This window comes from Trachypithecus francoisi, unplaced genomic scaffold (assembly GCF_009764315.1).
Source record: "Trachypithecus francoisi isolate TF-2019V2 unplaced genomic scaffold, Tfra_2.0 Lachesis_group17, whole genome shotgun sequence".
NCBI classification, from domain to species: domain Eukaryota; kingdom Metazoa; phylum Chordata; class Mammalia; order Primates; family Cercopithecidae; genus Trachypithecus; species Trachypithecus francoisi.
This window is the reverse complement of record NW_022681462.1, coordinates 82,903,431-82,917,570: the sequence shown is the minus strand read 5'-3', so window position 1 is coordinate 82,917,570 and position 14,140 is coordinate 82,903,431. Positions and strand designations below refer to the sequence as shown.

Here is a 14,140-nt window from a genome sequence, read left to right as displayed (position 1 = left end):
AGTCATTTTCAATCTGAAATTCAATCTATCTTGGCACTTCGGAAGGCCAAGGTGGGAGGTCACTTGAGGACAGGAGTTTGAGACCAGCCTGGGCAACACGGCGAGAATCCGTCTTCATAAAAAAAAATGAAAAATTCAGCCTGGTGTGGTGGCAACATGCCTATGGTCCTAGCTACCTGGGAGGCTGAGAAGTGCCTGAGCCCAAGAGTCTGAAGCTGCAGTGAGCCGTGACTGCATCTCTGAACTCCAGCCTGGGCAGCAGAGCAAGACCCTGTCTCTTAAAAATAAACATAAATCAATCTAGCTGCTGTTTCCCTTTATCATCTGCTAAAATTTAAGGCTAGGAGAAGAAAAGACCACTGTCATCTTTCACATAGCCTGGCCTCCACAACTTCAAAAAGACCAAATTGTCCCAAGAAAGATCCCACACGGAAGCTCTATTAGAAATGCTGAGTGGGAAGCTCAGAACAGCATTTCTGTGTCCTCCACAATAAATGCACAAGGCCAGCTGATTCTAACAGTTAAATTATATGACAATTCTCTGACTCTGGAAAGTCCTGAAGTTGAAGAAATATCAATAGTTCTGCCATGGTGGGAGAAATCTGTAGGAACCACCAAAGCAGAAGGAAGACATACAAAAAAAAATTCCAGTGAAAACCCGAACACCCAGAATAATCAGTGACTTTAGCAAGGAAACCCTAGGTAAGTGGATGCAGGCTAGGGATTAGTACTGAAAGTAACACATTTCAGAGTAGATTCTTACACCGGACAACATTTTTTTGTTTTGTTGTGTTTTGTTTTTTTAGTCAGAGTCTCACTCTGTTGCACCCAGGCTGGAGTGCAGTGGTGTGATCTCAACTCACTGCAACCTCTGCCTCCCGGGTTCAAGCGATTCTCTGCCTTGGTCTCCCAAGTAACTGGGACTACAGGCACCCACCACCACACCTGGCTAATTTTTTGTGTTTTTAGTAGAAATGGGGTTTCACCATATTGGACAGGCTGGTCTTCAACTCCTGACCTCAGGTGATCCACCCACCTTGGCCTCCCAAAGTGCTGGGATTACAGGCGTGAGCCACTGTGCCTGGCCTGAAGACAACAACTGTGGATCACAGTATGTAAAGCTGTGTTCTGTTACAGCAATGTAAACACATGCCTGCTGTTATATCGGTATAACAGTATTCTAAATGCCTGACTGAGACTCTCAGATCCATGGGGCAAGCAATGTTACTCTTCTCTAACATGTGATCCTGCAGCACACCATAAATAATTAAGAAAATTAAGTTCCTTTTCTCCTCTGTCACTAAAAAAAATACACAATGTCAAGGCACTAGTGTGGAAGAGATGGATTTAGAGAATGTAAGGACACTCTCCATCTGGATTATCTCTCCTCAAAGGACTTTAGCCACGAAGGGCAAGGAGGTACAGGAAAAACATCCTTCCAACAGCTCACTGTCTCATAGGTTGTGGCTTGACGCAATCAACTCTGTTTAACGGAAAGAAACTAGTCTGTGCCTTCACTGTATTACAAGCTAATGAGAAAAAATAATGCTGTCCAATGAGGACCTGTGAGAGACACAAGCCCAATGACATGCCAGGCTCTATAAGTTCTCTGGCACAGCCAGGTTATGGACAGAATGAAGGAGCTGGAGTGACACGGGGCTCTCTAAGAACTGCTCACCACCACTCGCCTTTCCTGTGCATATCTACCCAGTGGGGTCTCATCTTAATAAAGTAGTGGTGGTGATACTATCTAAATTTGTCTAATGACCTCTTTCCCAACACGAAGTGCATGAAATAAGTTTTTTATTTTTTTTTTTCTTTTTGAGACGGAGTCTCACTCACTCTGTTGCTAAGGCTGGAGTGCAGTGGCCCAATCTCAGCTCACTGAAACCTCCGTCTCCCAGGTTCAAGCAATTCTCCTGTTTCAGCCTCCTGAGTAGCTGGGATTACAGGTGCACACCACAATTCCTGGCTAATTTTTGTATTTTTAGTTGAGACAGGGTTTCGCCATGTTGGCCAGGTTGGTCTCAAACTTCTGGCCTCAAGCAATCCAGATCCACCTACCTCGACCTCCCAAAGTGCTGGGATTACAGGCATAAGCCACCACACCTGGCCTGCATCAAAAATCTTCACCAAATAAATATCATATTGAACAAGAAAACATATCTAGTCCTTCCACTTTCTTCCCTCCTGACCCCCCCCCCCATTTATGTTTTCTTCCTGAGTAAATAAGCTCTATGAGGTTAAGGACCCGCCATCAATCAATGCTTGGGTTTAATGTACATAAAATTCTAGTAATCGGTTAAACTTCCTACTAGCTACTCATGTGAAAGGCAATGTAATATTATGTTTACACATAATATGTATAAAGTAGAGGAATAATACCTTTCTTTTTAATTTCCCCGCTCTGAATGGAATAAGCAGGCAGTACTAGTGATTTATTTGAAATAACTGAAAAAAGAAAATCCCTTTCCTAGCAGAGGAAGCATTAATTAAGAGGCAAGCAGCAGCAAGAAGATTTTGAGAGACGGAATCCATTTTTGGCCCAAGCCTGGGGAGTCTACACCCTCAAAGAGCTTGTAGTCTAGAAAGGCATTGAACAAACAGCTACTATGATACTATGATATGTACCAGACGCTGTGGCTCACAGAAGACCACATAATACAGTTTTAGGGTGTTAGGGAAGGCTTCCTGGAGAAGCCAGAGCTAAGATGAGAAGGAAGAATTAGATGACAAAGAAGAGAGAACAAAGGTGAAAAGGATGGGGAGGTCCTTCAGGTAGAAGTGGCATATGCAGCTGCCTGCCTGGGGCATTGTGAGAGGTCCAAGTGCTTCTGAGTATGGATGCTGAGAAGAGAGAGTGGGATGAGGTAGGGCTGGAAGGGCTGGCAAGGGTCAGCTCAGAAACAAGGGCCTTGTAAGCCACACAGAAGAATGGGGGTTTTAGCTTGTAGAACTGTGTGGCTATCAGCTACCTATGGCTATTTAAATTCCAATTCACTCCAATTAAATAAAATTAGGCCAGGTACAGTGGCTCATGCCTGTAATCCCAGCACTTTTGGAGGCCAAGGTAGGAGAATCACCTGAGGTCAGGAGTTCAAGACCACCCTGGCCAACATGGTAAAACCCCAGCTCTACTAAAAATAGAAAAATTAGCCGTGTGTGGTGGCACACACCTATAGTCCCAGCTACTCAGGAGGATGAGGCAGGAGAATTGCTTGAACCTAGGAGGTGGAGGTTGCAGTGAGCTGAGATTGTGCCACTGTGTTCCAGCCTGGGTGACAAGAATGAAACTCCACCTCTAAATAAATAATTAAAAATTCATTTTCTCTGTCACATCTCAAGTACTCAACAGACACATGTGGCTAGCTGGCTCCCATACTGGTTAGCACAGAACAATTCCATGCTACTAGACAGTGCTGCAGCAAAGAAGAGCCCCTGGAAAGTTTTAATCGGGATAACAACATAATCAGATTTGCATTTCAGAAAAACCCCTGCAGATGCAAAGAAAAGACTAAATTGGGGGTAAAGTGGGGAGTAGACTGGAGATTCCCCAATAAGATCCACGAAAAAGTTGAGAACTGTACTGATTTACTTTAAGTGTTTGCTTTACTAGCTACAGTGAGCTGAAATATTTTACTAGTTTGATATTAAGAGGAGTGAAAAAAAATCTCTGGTTAAACATAGTACGTCTAGGCTGGATCAGCACGGGAATTTCAGCATTCGGAGATGTTTGTTCTACATGCCAGGCTGTGGCCCATCACCATCACTTGACCGTAGCAACTACACTGAGTCAACTTCTTAGGAGATAAGGTCAAAAGGTATTTCAGTGAAAAGCCCCAAAGCATGTGTGTGTAAAAATGTGTTTTTAAAAAGTGCGTGTGTGTTCATGTGTGTATCAGAAAGACAGAAAGAGACATTATATAGTGAGAGAGGAAGAGTCTGTATGGAGGCTGCTAGGGAGAAAAGGAGTGTGTGCGCATCTATGCATGTCAGGTTCTACTGGCCATTTGTTGGCTCTAAGTATTTGTATCCCTTTTGCTGGTGTGAACGTGAGATTCGCTGGAAGAATCTGGAAGACAAAAACGATGGTCTGGTTCCCAACCCTCTTCTTCTGGCACAAATCCTCCTCCAGTGTTTTGACCAAAGGGACCTTAACTCAAGCCAGGAAGAAATCTGAAAAAGATCCACACTTTTCCTTGCCCCACCCATATCCCAAATTTACAAAGCTCATCTTCACTCCTGGCATCCCACAAGCATCTCAATCTGAACACGACAACATTACACTTGAGATCTTTTTCCCCGAACCTGCTCCTTCCACTTGGCTCTGCCGACGGTCTACGATGGATGTGATGCTTGGTCATGCTCAGGACCTCAAGCCTCAGTCCAATGCAAAGAAGAAGCAAACTATTACTTACTATGCTTCTGTCAGCTTCTATTTTTCAAACTAAGGTATTTAAGTATGGACTTGGAAATACTCAAACTTTCTGTTTGTACCAATCTGAGTTAGAACTGGTGAAAGGTTTACCTTAAATGCTTGAGTGGAAATGGAATCTAATCCCAACCCAGAAGCAGCTGAAAACTGGCGGTCTGCCCAGGCTGTCAGACAGGCTCTGGACACCTGCCAACATCAAGGACCCTGCAGTTCTCTAAGATTATGTGTTAATTTTCAATTACTCTGCTTTTCGTCTTAAAAATAAAATAAAATAAAACACTGGAGAAAAAACTATTCTTGTGTTGACTTGGTAAAATTCTCACAAAGACTTCGTATATGTTAGCTGTTTCCTGAAACCATCATTAATTATTCTTGCTTTTCAAACAAACTCTATTTTCCTCATTTCACAGGTAGGAAGAGAATCTGTGCACTGAGTCCACATATGGATAGTTTCTGACATGACCACTTTTGTTTTGTTCCTTTTCTTAGTTTCCCCCCAAAAAACTATTTTTTGTCCTCGGTCTTAAAAAAACAAAAAATAGTGATTTTTGTCATTCTACTGTATTCTGTAGATAACAAGATAAACTCTTTTGTCACCCAGTCAGAAAGCCATTTTAATACAGGCACTCATTGTTTCATTGTGCTTTGCTTTATCGTGCTTCACAGATATTGTGCTTTTTACAAATTGAAGGTCCGTGGCAACCCTGAGTTGAGTAAGGCCACTGGTGCCCATGTGCTCATTTGGTGTCTCTGTGCCACATTTTGGTAATTCTGGCAATGCTTCAAACTTCTCCATTATTATCATCATATCTGTTATGGTGATCTGTGATCAGTCATCTTTGGTGTTAACTATTGTAATTGCTTTTGAGTGCCGCAAACCACGCCTACATAAGACAGCCAGCTTAATCAATCAATATGTGTTCTGACCGTTTCAGTGACCATCTCTCTGCCTCTCTTCTCAGGCCTCCCTATTCCCTAAGACATAACAATATTGAAATTAGGCCAGTTCATAACCCTACTATGATGTCTAAGTGTTCAAGTGAAAGGAAGAGTTGCATGTCTCTCATTTTAAACCAAAAGCTAGAAATGTTCAAGCTTAGTGAGGAAAGCATGTCGAAAGCCGACACAGGCTGAAAGTGAGGCCTCTTGTGCCAAACAGTCAAGTTATGAATGCAAAGGAAAACTCTTGAAGGAAATTAAAAGTGGTACTCCACTGTACACAGAAATGATAAGAAAGCAAAACAGCCTCATTGCTGATGTAAAGTTTTAGTGGTCTGGATAGAAGATCAAATCAGCCACAACATTCCCTTAAGCCAAAGTTTCATCCAGGAAGGCCCTAACTCTCTTCAATTCTATGAAGGCTGAGACAGGCGAGCAAGCTGCAGAAGAAGAGCTGGAAGCTAACAGAGGTTGGCTCATGAGGTTTAAGAACAGAACCATCATGGCCGGGCGCGGTGGCTCACGCCTGTAATCCTAGCACTTTGGGAGGCCGAGATGGGCAGATCACGAGGTCAGAAGATCGAGACCATCCTGACTAACACGGTGAAACCCTGTCTCTACTAAAAATACAAAAATTAGCCTGGCGTGGTGGCGGGTGCCTATAGTCCCAGCTACACGGGAGGCTGAGGCAGGAGAATGGCGTGAACCCGGGAGGCGGAGCTTGCAGTGAGTGGAGATCACGCCACCCCGCACTCCAGCCTGGGTGACAGAGCGAGACTCCGTCTCAAAAAAAAAAAAAAAAAAAACTTTTGGCCGGGCGCGGTGGCTCAAGCCTGTAATCCCAGCACTTTGGGAGGCCGAGACGGGCGGATCACGAGGTCAGGAGATCGAGACCATCCTGCCTAACACGGTGAAACCCCATCTCTACTAAAAATACAAAAATTAGCCGGGCGAGGTGGCGGGCGCCTGTAGTCCCAGCTACTCGGAGGCTGAGGCAGGAGAATGGCGTGAACCCGGGAGGCGGAGGTTGCAGTGAGCTGAGATCCAGCCACTGCACTCCAGCCTGGGCGACAGAGCGAGACTCCGTCTCAAAAAAAAAAAAAAAAAAAAAAAAAAAAAAGAAAAAAGAACAGAACCATCTCCAGAACATGCAGGTGCAAGGTGAAGTGGCAGGCGCTGATGGACAAGCTGCAGCAAGTTGTCCAGAAGATCTAGCTCAGATCACTGATGAAAGCAGCTACACAAAAACTGCAGATTTTTGATGAGATGAAACTGGCTTCTATCAGAAGAAGATGCCACCTAGGGCTTTCATAGCTAGAGAGAAGAAGTCAATGTCTGGTCTTAAAGCTTCAAAGGACAGGCTGACTCTTTTGCTGGGGCTAATGCAGCTGGCGATTTTAACTTGAAGCCAATGCTCATTTACCATTCTGAAAATTTTAGGGCCTTTCAGAATTATGCTAAATTTACCTTGCCTGTGCTCCATAAATGGAAGAATAAAGCCCGGATGACAGCACATCTGTTTACAGCATGGTTTATTGAATATTTTAAGCCTACTGTTGAGATCTACTGTTCAGAAAAAAAGATTGCTTTCAAAACAGTACTGCTCATTCATTGAAAATGCATATGGTTACCTAAGAGCTCTGATGAAGATGTACAACGAGATGAATGTTGCTTTCAGGCCTGCTAACGCAATATCCATCCTGCAGCCCCTGGATCATGAAGTAACTTTTTTTTTTTTTGAGATGTAGTTTTGCTCTTGTCACCCAGGCTGGAGTGCAATGGCATAATCTCAGCTCACTGCAACCTCTACCTCCTGGGTTCAAGTGATTCTCCTGCCTCAGCCTCCCAAGTAGCTGGGATTACAGGCATGTGCCACCATGCCCAGCTAATTTTTGTATTTTTAGTAGAGAAGGGGTTTCACCATGTTGGCCAGGTTGGTCTGGAACTCCTGACCTTAGGTGATCCACCTGCCTCGACCTCCCAAAGTGCTGGGATTATAGGCCACCACACCCAGCCAAGAAGTAATTTTGACTTTCAAGTCTTATTATGCAAGAAATACATTTTGTAAGACTATAGCTGCCATAGATAGAGTGGTTCCTCTAATGGAGTCTGGGCAAAGTAAATTGAAAACCTCTGTAATGGACTCACCATTCTAGATGCCATTAAAAACATTTGTGATTCATGGGAGGAGGCTAAAATAAACATTAATAGGAGTTTGGATGAAGTTGATTCCAACCCTCATGTAATTCTAGGGGTTCAAGACTTCAGTAGAGGAAGTAACTGAAGATGTGGTAGAAAAAAACAAGAGAACTAGAATTAGATGTGAAGCCTGAAGATGTGACTGAATTGCTTCAATCTTATAATAAAACTTGAAAAGGTAAGGAGTTGCTTCTTATGGATAAGCAAAAAAAGGGGTTTCCTGAGATGGAATCTACTGGTTAAGATGCTGTGAACATTGTTGAAATGACAAGGATTTAGAATATTATGTAAACTTAGTTGACAAAGCAGTGGCAGGGTGTGAGAGGAACTGACTACAATTTTGAAAGAAGATCTATCGTGGGTAAAATGCTATCACACAGCATCACATGCTACAGAGAAATGTTCCATGAATGGGAGAGTCAATTAAAGGGGCAAACTTCATTATTGTCTTATTTTAAGAATTTGCTGCAGCTATCCCAATCTTCAGCAATCACCATGCTGCTTAGTCAGCAGCCATCAGCATTGAGGCAAGACCCTCTACCAGCAAAAAGATTAGAACTTGCTGAAGGCTCAGATGATCATTAGCATTTTTTAGCAATTAAATATTTTTTAAATTAAGGTACATACTTTTAAAATACATATTGCTACTGCACACTTACGAGGCTATAGTATAGTGTAAGCTAAACTTTTATATGTACTGAGAAATTTAAAAGTTTGTATGAGTCACTTGATTGCAATATTCACTTTATTGCGGTGGTCTGGGACCAAACCTGCCGTGTCTCTAAGGTATGTGTGTACTATTACATTAACTCATCTCTTAATTTGGTCATGTTTCTACAGTTCGGAAATAATATTTATACTGTGGCATCTTCTGATCTTCAAAAACTGCTTTTCTTTCTTATGAAGTATAAATTAAAGTAAATATGCTATGATAAAATCTCGCCCTTACCTAAAAGTGCTAGCAATTAGGACTACTCAGAATTATAGGCTCAAATATTTACCAGTTCCCCATCCAAAGATGGTATTATGTCCCAAGTCAATACATCATCAACAACTGAACCAAACAGAATAGAAAGAACTATTTCTATTTTTGAGAAAATATTATTTGTTGAGAGAAATAAAAGTGGGGTGTTAGGGAAAAAAGACCTCTTCTAAAACACATCTATGCAAAGGGAGGTGTGATATAATACATAAAATAGTTTTTTTCAGAAGCCACCCAAAAGAGAAGCCCATAGTTGTAATTTCTGAGTACCTCTACCTTCTCTAGGGACTATGAGCCAATCATTCTGAATCTGTGTTTCCAGAGTGTTCTAATTCCTAGGGTTGGCTTTCTTCCAGGCTTGTCTTACTTTCAGCCTACGTTTTAGTTTTTCTCTGCTAAGTTCATTACCACTCATCCATTTGCTTGGCTGCTACCAAAATTTTGTTGCTATTGTTTCTTCTTCCATTTTTCTTTGTTCTTGTGAGTTTTTACTTAAAAAAAAACCAAAAAACCAAAAACCTCTTGGCTGTCATTTTAGTGGTGTTTCAGGATGAAACAGGCAAATGTGGCTTAATATGCCATGCTATTTGTTACTTTCCTTTTCCCTACGTCTTTAAATTGCAATTATCCTATTTGCAGATCTTTACCTTTGTATACTGTGTGTGTGAGTGTTTAAAATGCATCATTTGGTTCATGGTTTAATGGGTTAACGAATCACAAAAGGAGATACCTAGGCCTGGTCCAGATGAATGGGTATAAATTGGATACCCTGGACCTTGTCCCTGTCACAGGAGGTGGCTAAGACTCCTGGGAAAGGTGTGAGAGCATCGGCAGTTGTACATGGATGGCTGCCTTATGTGAAGAAGGAAAATTCTGGAAGTGGAAATGTATATGGGAAGGCTTGCGTGTGTGCATGTGTGCACACAGCTATGTGCTAGGTAGGAAAACCATGGTCTGCTAACAACTTCCGTTATTTTTCTTTCCCGGGATTTCTCTTCTTCTTCTTCTACTTCTTCTTGCTTCTTCTGCTTCTTCTCCTTCTTTTTTTTTTTTTTTTTTTTTGAGAGACAGGGTCTTGCTGCGTTGCTGAGGCTGGAGTGCAGTGGCTATTCACGGGCATGATCATAGCTTACTGCAGCCTCAAACTCCTGGAGTCAAGCCATCCTCTCACCTCAGCCTCCTCTCTCTCTCCTCTTCTTGACAGTATACCCTTCTTTGGGGGAAATTCTTCTCCCTCTGCTCTGATGCCATAGCTCTAACGGGCATGGCCCGTCACATACACCAAGGATGGGCAGTAATGCAATCCAGGACACGAGAATCCTTCCTTGCGTTTTTCTAATCCAAAGCACAACACCTGGAGGAGCAAGGCTGTAGGTAGGTGTGTGTCTGGAAGCATCAGCACCTTGGGAGCAGCTGTTCTGCAGTGGCGGGGAGCAAAGAAGGCACACAGAGAGAGGCAGCTCGGAGAAGGAGGGCTGCCTGGGGGCATTCCCGTTGCTTTCGTGATCAGTGTACTCTCCTGCCCTTCCCTTTCTGCTTTTTGCCTTTGCTTTGTGGGTTTTGCCTTTTAAGGTTCAATTTTAATACTTGAAGCTAAAGGAGATATAATATTAATATACCAACTGAATGCACAAAGCACAAAATTGCATATTGAAGGCTTTTGTTACTTCCATAGTTATACGAAATTGCCACAGAATTGTTAAGCTTTAAGTATCCATAAACAATTACAGCTAAAGTTTTAGAAGACATTTAAAAATAAAAAAAATTAGCATCATTTTCCATATTCATTTGAATATAAGGTGACTTAATATAATAGAACAGTACAGAGCATAAGAACACAATTCACATTCTGAACCCTGGGGAAAAATTGGTCTAGACGCAGGTCTCGGAGGAAATTGGACAGGGGAGGGGTATTTTAAGCCTACGTTTTAAAGCTTTGAAAAGTTTTTTCTTGTTTGCTTTTAAATGTACTATGTAGATGCTTTCAAAAGAAAGTAAATTTCAAGAAACTATTTAGCCTAAGGCAAAGACAAAATTTCTTTTCAGTTATAAGATATCAATTTAGGGATATTAAAAGATTACTAGCGGCCAGGCGCGGTGGCTCAAGCCTGTAATCCCAACACTTTGGGAAGCCGAGGCGGGTGGATTACGAGGTCAGGAGATCAAGACCATCCTGGCTAACATGGTGAAACGCCGTCTCTACTAAAAATACAAAAAAATAGCCGGGGGAGGTGGCAGGCGCCTGTAGTCCCAGCTACTTGGAGGCTGAGGCGGGAGAATGGCGTGAACCCGGAAGGTGGAGCTTGCAGTGAGCCGAGATTGCGCCACTGCACTCCAGCCTGGGCGACACAGCGAGACTCCGTCTCAAAAAAAAAAAAAAAAAAAGATTACTAGGGAGGGCAAATCCCTATAGTGGAACCTCTCAGGAACATGATTTATGGTATCTCATATGACAGTCATCATCTCTGCCATTTGTAAGGTCTTCTGTGAAAAGTATAGCTTACATTCAGATCATCTTTTATTTGGACTAACAGCATTACTTTTGGCCACTGTGATTATCACTATTTTTAAATGCACTGCCTATTAAAAAGGTAGGAACTAGAGCACTTAAAACTTTTCCTGCATTTTTATCGCTGTGCATGTTGTTGTCTCATTCAGTGACTGACATCTTAGGATGAGTTCTAAAAGAAACCTCTTATTCTGAAGAGTAGCTGCTCTATCTCCGTGAGCATTCCTGTCTGGGCAGAGTAAGGCTCTGTGGCCAGCAAGACATGCTGGGCTCCTGGCTTCCATTAGATTCTGGCCACACAGGTCTGTCCACATTCAGAGCAGGGAAGAAAAGCTGAGGAGTCCTTAAGGAAGCAAGAATACTACCTGGAAATTTATACTATTTGGTTACTGGGGCCATGAAAAGCCAAGTCTATGAATTAGGTAATTGGTCTCCACATGGTATATCACAATCTCATACTGAATATAAATGGAATCCCCTAAAATCTTGGGGGCTGTATTGGTAGGGTAGGAGCATTTCATTCCTATGGAGTCTCTACTCAAGTAATTGTGCTTCTTGATCGATCGGAGCTCAACCTTCTTTTCTGGTCTGCGCTCTGGCTGCCTTTGGCCTGCTGGTCAGCCCTTGCAAAGTTTACAATAACCACCTCTAGGGTGGGCTAATTCCACCAGAAAGAGGTGCTGGCTGAAACGCTGACTTTAAGATGAAATCTTAATCCAGGCTATAGATTATCTGAAGCAGCTTTCAAAAATGACAGATACCATTTTGTGACTGGCAATCACAGCTGGCTACTTACAATGAAGCCTGGGGGTGTAACACAGCAAACCTAAGGGGTAGTCCTCTACAGAGGTGGTTATGATTATTACTGCTCCCTTCTTTTAGTTTTCTCAAGCAAGAAAACATTGTCCAGAAAGCCATGCTCCTTCTAACAGCTTCTAGCAGCCACATTCAGCTGCAGTCACTGAATGTGGCACATATAACACATGGCACCCCACCCCCATCACTGGGCACCAAGGTGTACAGTACCTCATGTACTTGGGTAACTTAGCATGACAGAACTAGTAAATGATGAGAAGAATTCAGATGGGAAATGCTACTGAATGAGATGGTATTCTTATAATTAACATGAAAACTATGACCTGAATTCTTTGAATAGGCCACCTTATCTGCCTGGTTTTGAAATGGAAACATCTTTGATCTGGAGTCTGGGTTTGAATGCCATGGGTGTTTAACATAAAAAACTGAAGTCCAAGGGCAGCAGGGGTTATCGTAATGTCTAGGTAGGTGGGACGGGCTTAATTGCTTTGTATTCATCCATAAGCATTCCTTTCCTGCTTGAGAGGGCATTACTGGTAAATTATTCTGTCTCTTTCTCACTTATTCTCACATTCCAGCTTACTTCCTAAGTCATAAAAATAATATATTAAATCCTCACATAAACCCCAAAAGGTAGATATTATTTTTGTCCCCATTTTAGAGATAAAAAATTGAAAACAAGGCCAGGTACGGTGGCTCGTGCCTGTAATCCAGCACTTTGGGAGGCTGAGGCGGTTGGATCACTTGAGATCAGGAGTTTGAGACCTGCCTGGCCAACATGGTGAAACCCCATCTCTTCCGGAAAAAAAAAAAAAAATACAAAAATTAGCTAGATATGGTGGCAGGTGCCTGAAATTCCAGCTATTTGGGAGGCTGAGGCAAGAGAATCGCTTGAACCTGGGAGGCAGAGGTTGCAGTGAGCTAAGACTGGGCCACTGCACTCCAGCCTGGGCGACAAAGAGAGACCATGTCTCTGAAAAAAAAAAATTAAATTAAAAATGAAGACAAGAACATTTCAAGGTAAGCAAAGAGCCAGCATTCCAACTCAGAGTCTGGCTCAAGAGTCCATGCTCTGGTGCCCTGCATCACTCAGCTCTGCCCAGAAGCAGTGGCCTGACTCTCTCACTGCTGGAAAGTGCCCTAACAAGGCTAAAGGCAAGCACTCTTACCTGGTCAGGTCCTGGGTCTCCATGCAGGTAATGTATTATCAGGCCACTCTGGTTTATTAAGTCCCTAACTTCTCTCTTCAGGGTAGTCCTACACTTTACTCCTTAGCTTCCTTGTCAGGCTATTGCCCAAACTTGCTTGGTGATAAGAATCAGCTGGAATAAAAATGTAGTGACCCAGGTGATTCTTCTCATCAGTCAGGTTTGAGAAACACTGCCCTAGGAGTTTTAGCCAATGGGAACAAACATCATTGTCTTAAGCACTATGTATTACATAGTCAAAATTTCTATAGTGTTTCTATAGCTGAATTAATCCAAAGCAATCGGTACATATGGCACAAAATGGTTTTTTTTTCCAGGAAGGACTAGGGGATGGGCTGGAATGTCTTTGTGGTTTTCTTATTTTTGAGTGATGACTGTTAGAAAGAATTCTTTAATGGCCGTGCCCTTGACGGAGTTTTTGCATTGCTCTGGTCATGGAACAGCTTATACCAAATAGAAAGCCACTTTATATAGTTATTTCAAGTCCTGCCTGAGAAAATTTTTGGAGAAGAGCAAATTAAATAAAGAGGAGAAAGAAGTACACAGCTCTCATTCCTTGAAGGCCCCTAAAGCAAACTCCTTGCATAACCAAAAGAGAGACACTAGGGCTTTTCAACTTAAATGTTTATAAATCATAGAGAGAACGATTTAGGAGAAAATCTTATAAGGGATTAATTCAATTTACACCATCTAATCAAAGAGCAAAAATGATCTTTGACACTCAAAGAATTCAAAGGCAAAACTGTTGAAACTCATGACTATTAAAACATTGTTTCAGGTTAAAAAACGGATCTGAAACATGCCTAATCTGCTCTGACACTGTCACCACTGCTTGTCACAAATGGAGTTTCCACCTGAGGCACCACTGAAAGCCACACTTCAGTTGCTGTATTTGTGAGTCAGTGGGGGAAAAAAAGAAAAGTAAGAAGTAGAAATTAAGACTAAAAGACGGCCAAAGGAAGAGAAAGCACACCAGTCCTTTCTGCCCGGTGGAACAACCTGCTTTTCAGGCCTCATTTCTGACAGGGGCACTGCAAATCAGTAGCAAAGGC

General features: G+C 42.4%; 1 protein-coding gene across 31 annotated transcripts in view; it reads right to left on the bottom strand.

Annotated features, from left to right (window-relative positions):
* Positions 1-14,140, bottom strand: part of DTNB (dystrobrevin beta) — a 309,281-nt gene that overhangs the window by 94,006 nt on the left and 201,135 nt on the right. The window contains exon 11 of one of the 31 annotated variants that reach the window (XM_033176369.1): positions 7,947-10,148. The exons of 29 other annotated variants lie outside the window; for them this stretch is intronic. In XM_033176369.1, coding sequence (XP_033032260.1) covers positions 10,136-10,148 — 13 coding nt within the window. In that variant the 3' untranslated portion in view covers positions 7,947-10,135. Of the gene's footprint in view, positions 1-7,946; positions 10,149-12,955; positions 13,203-14,140 lie in introns of those variants that run through there. One more of the 31 variants, XM_033176370.1, reaches the window with a different exon arrangement.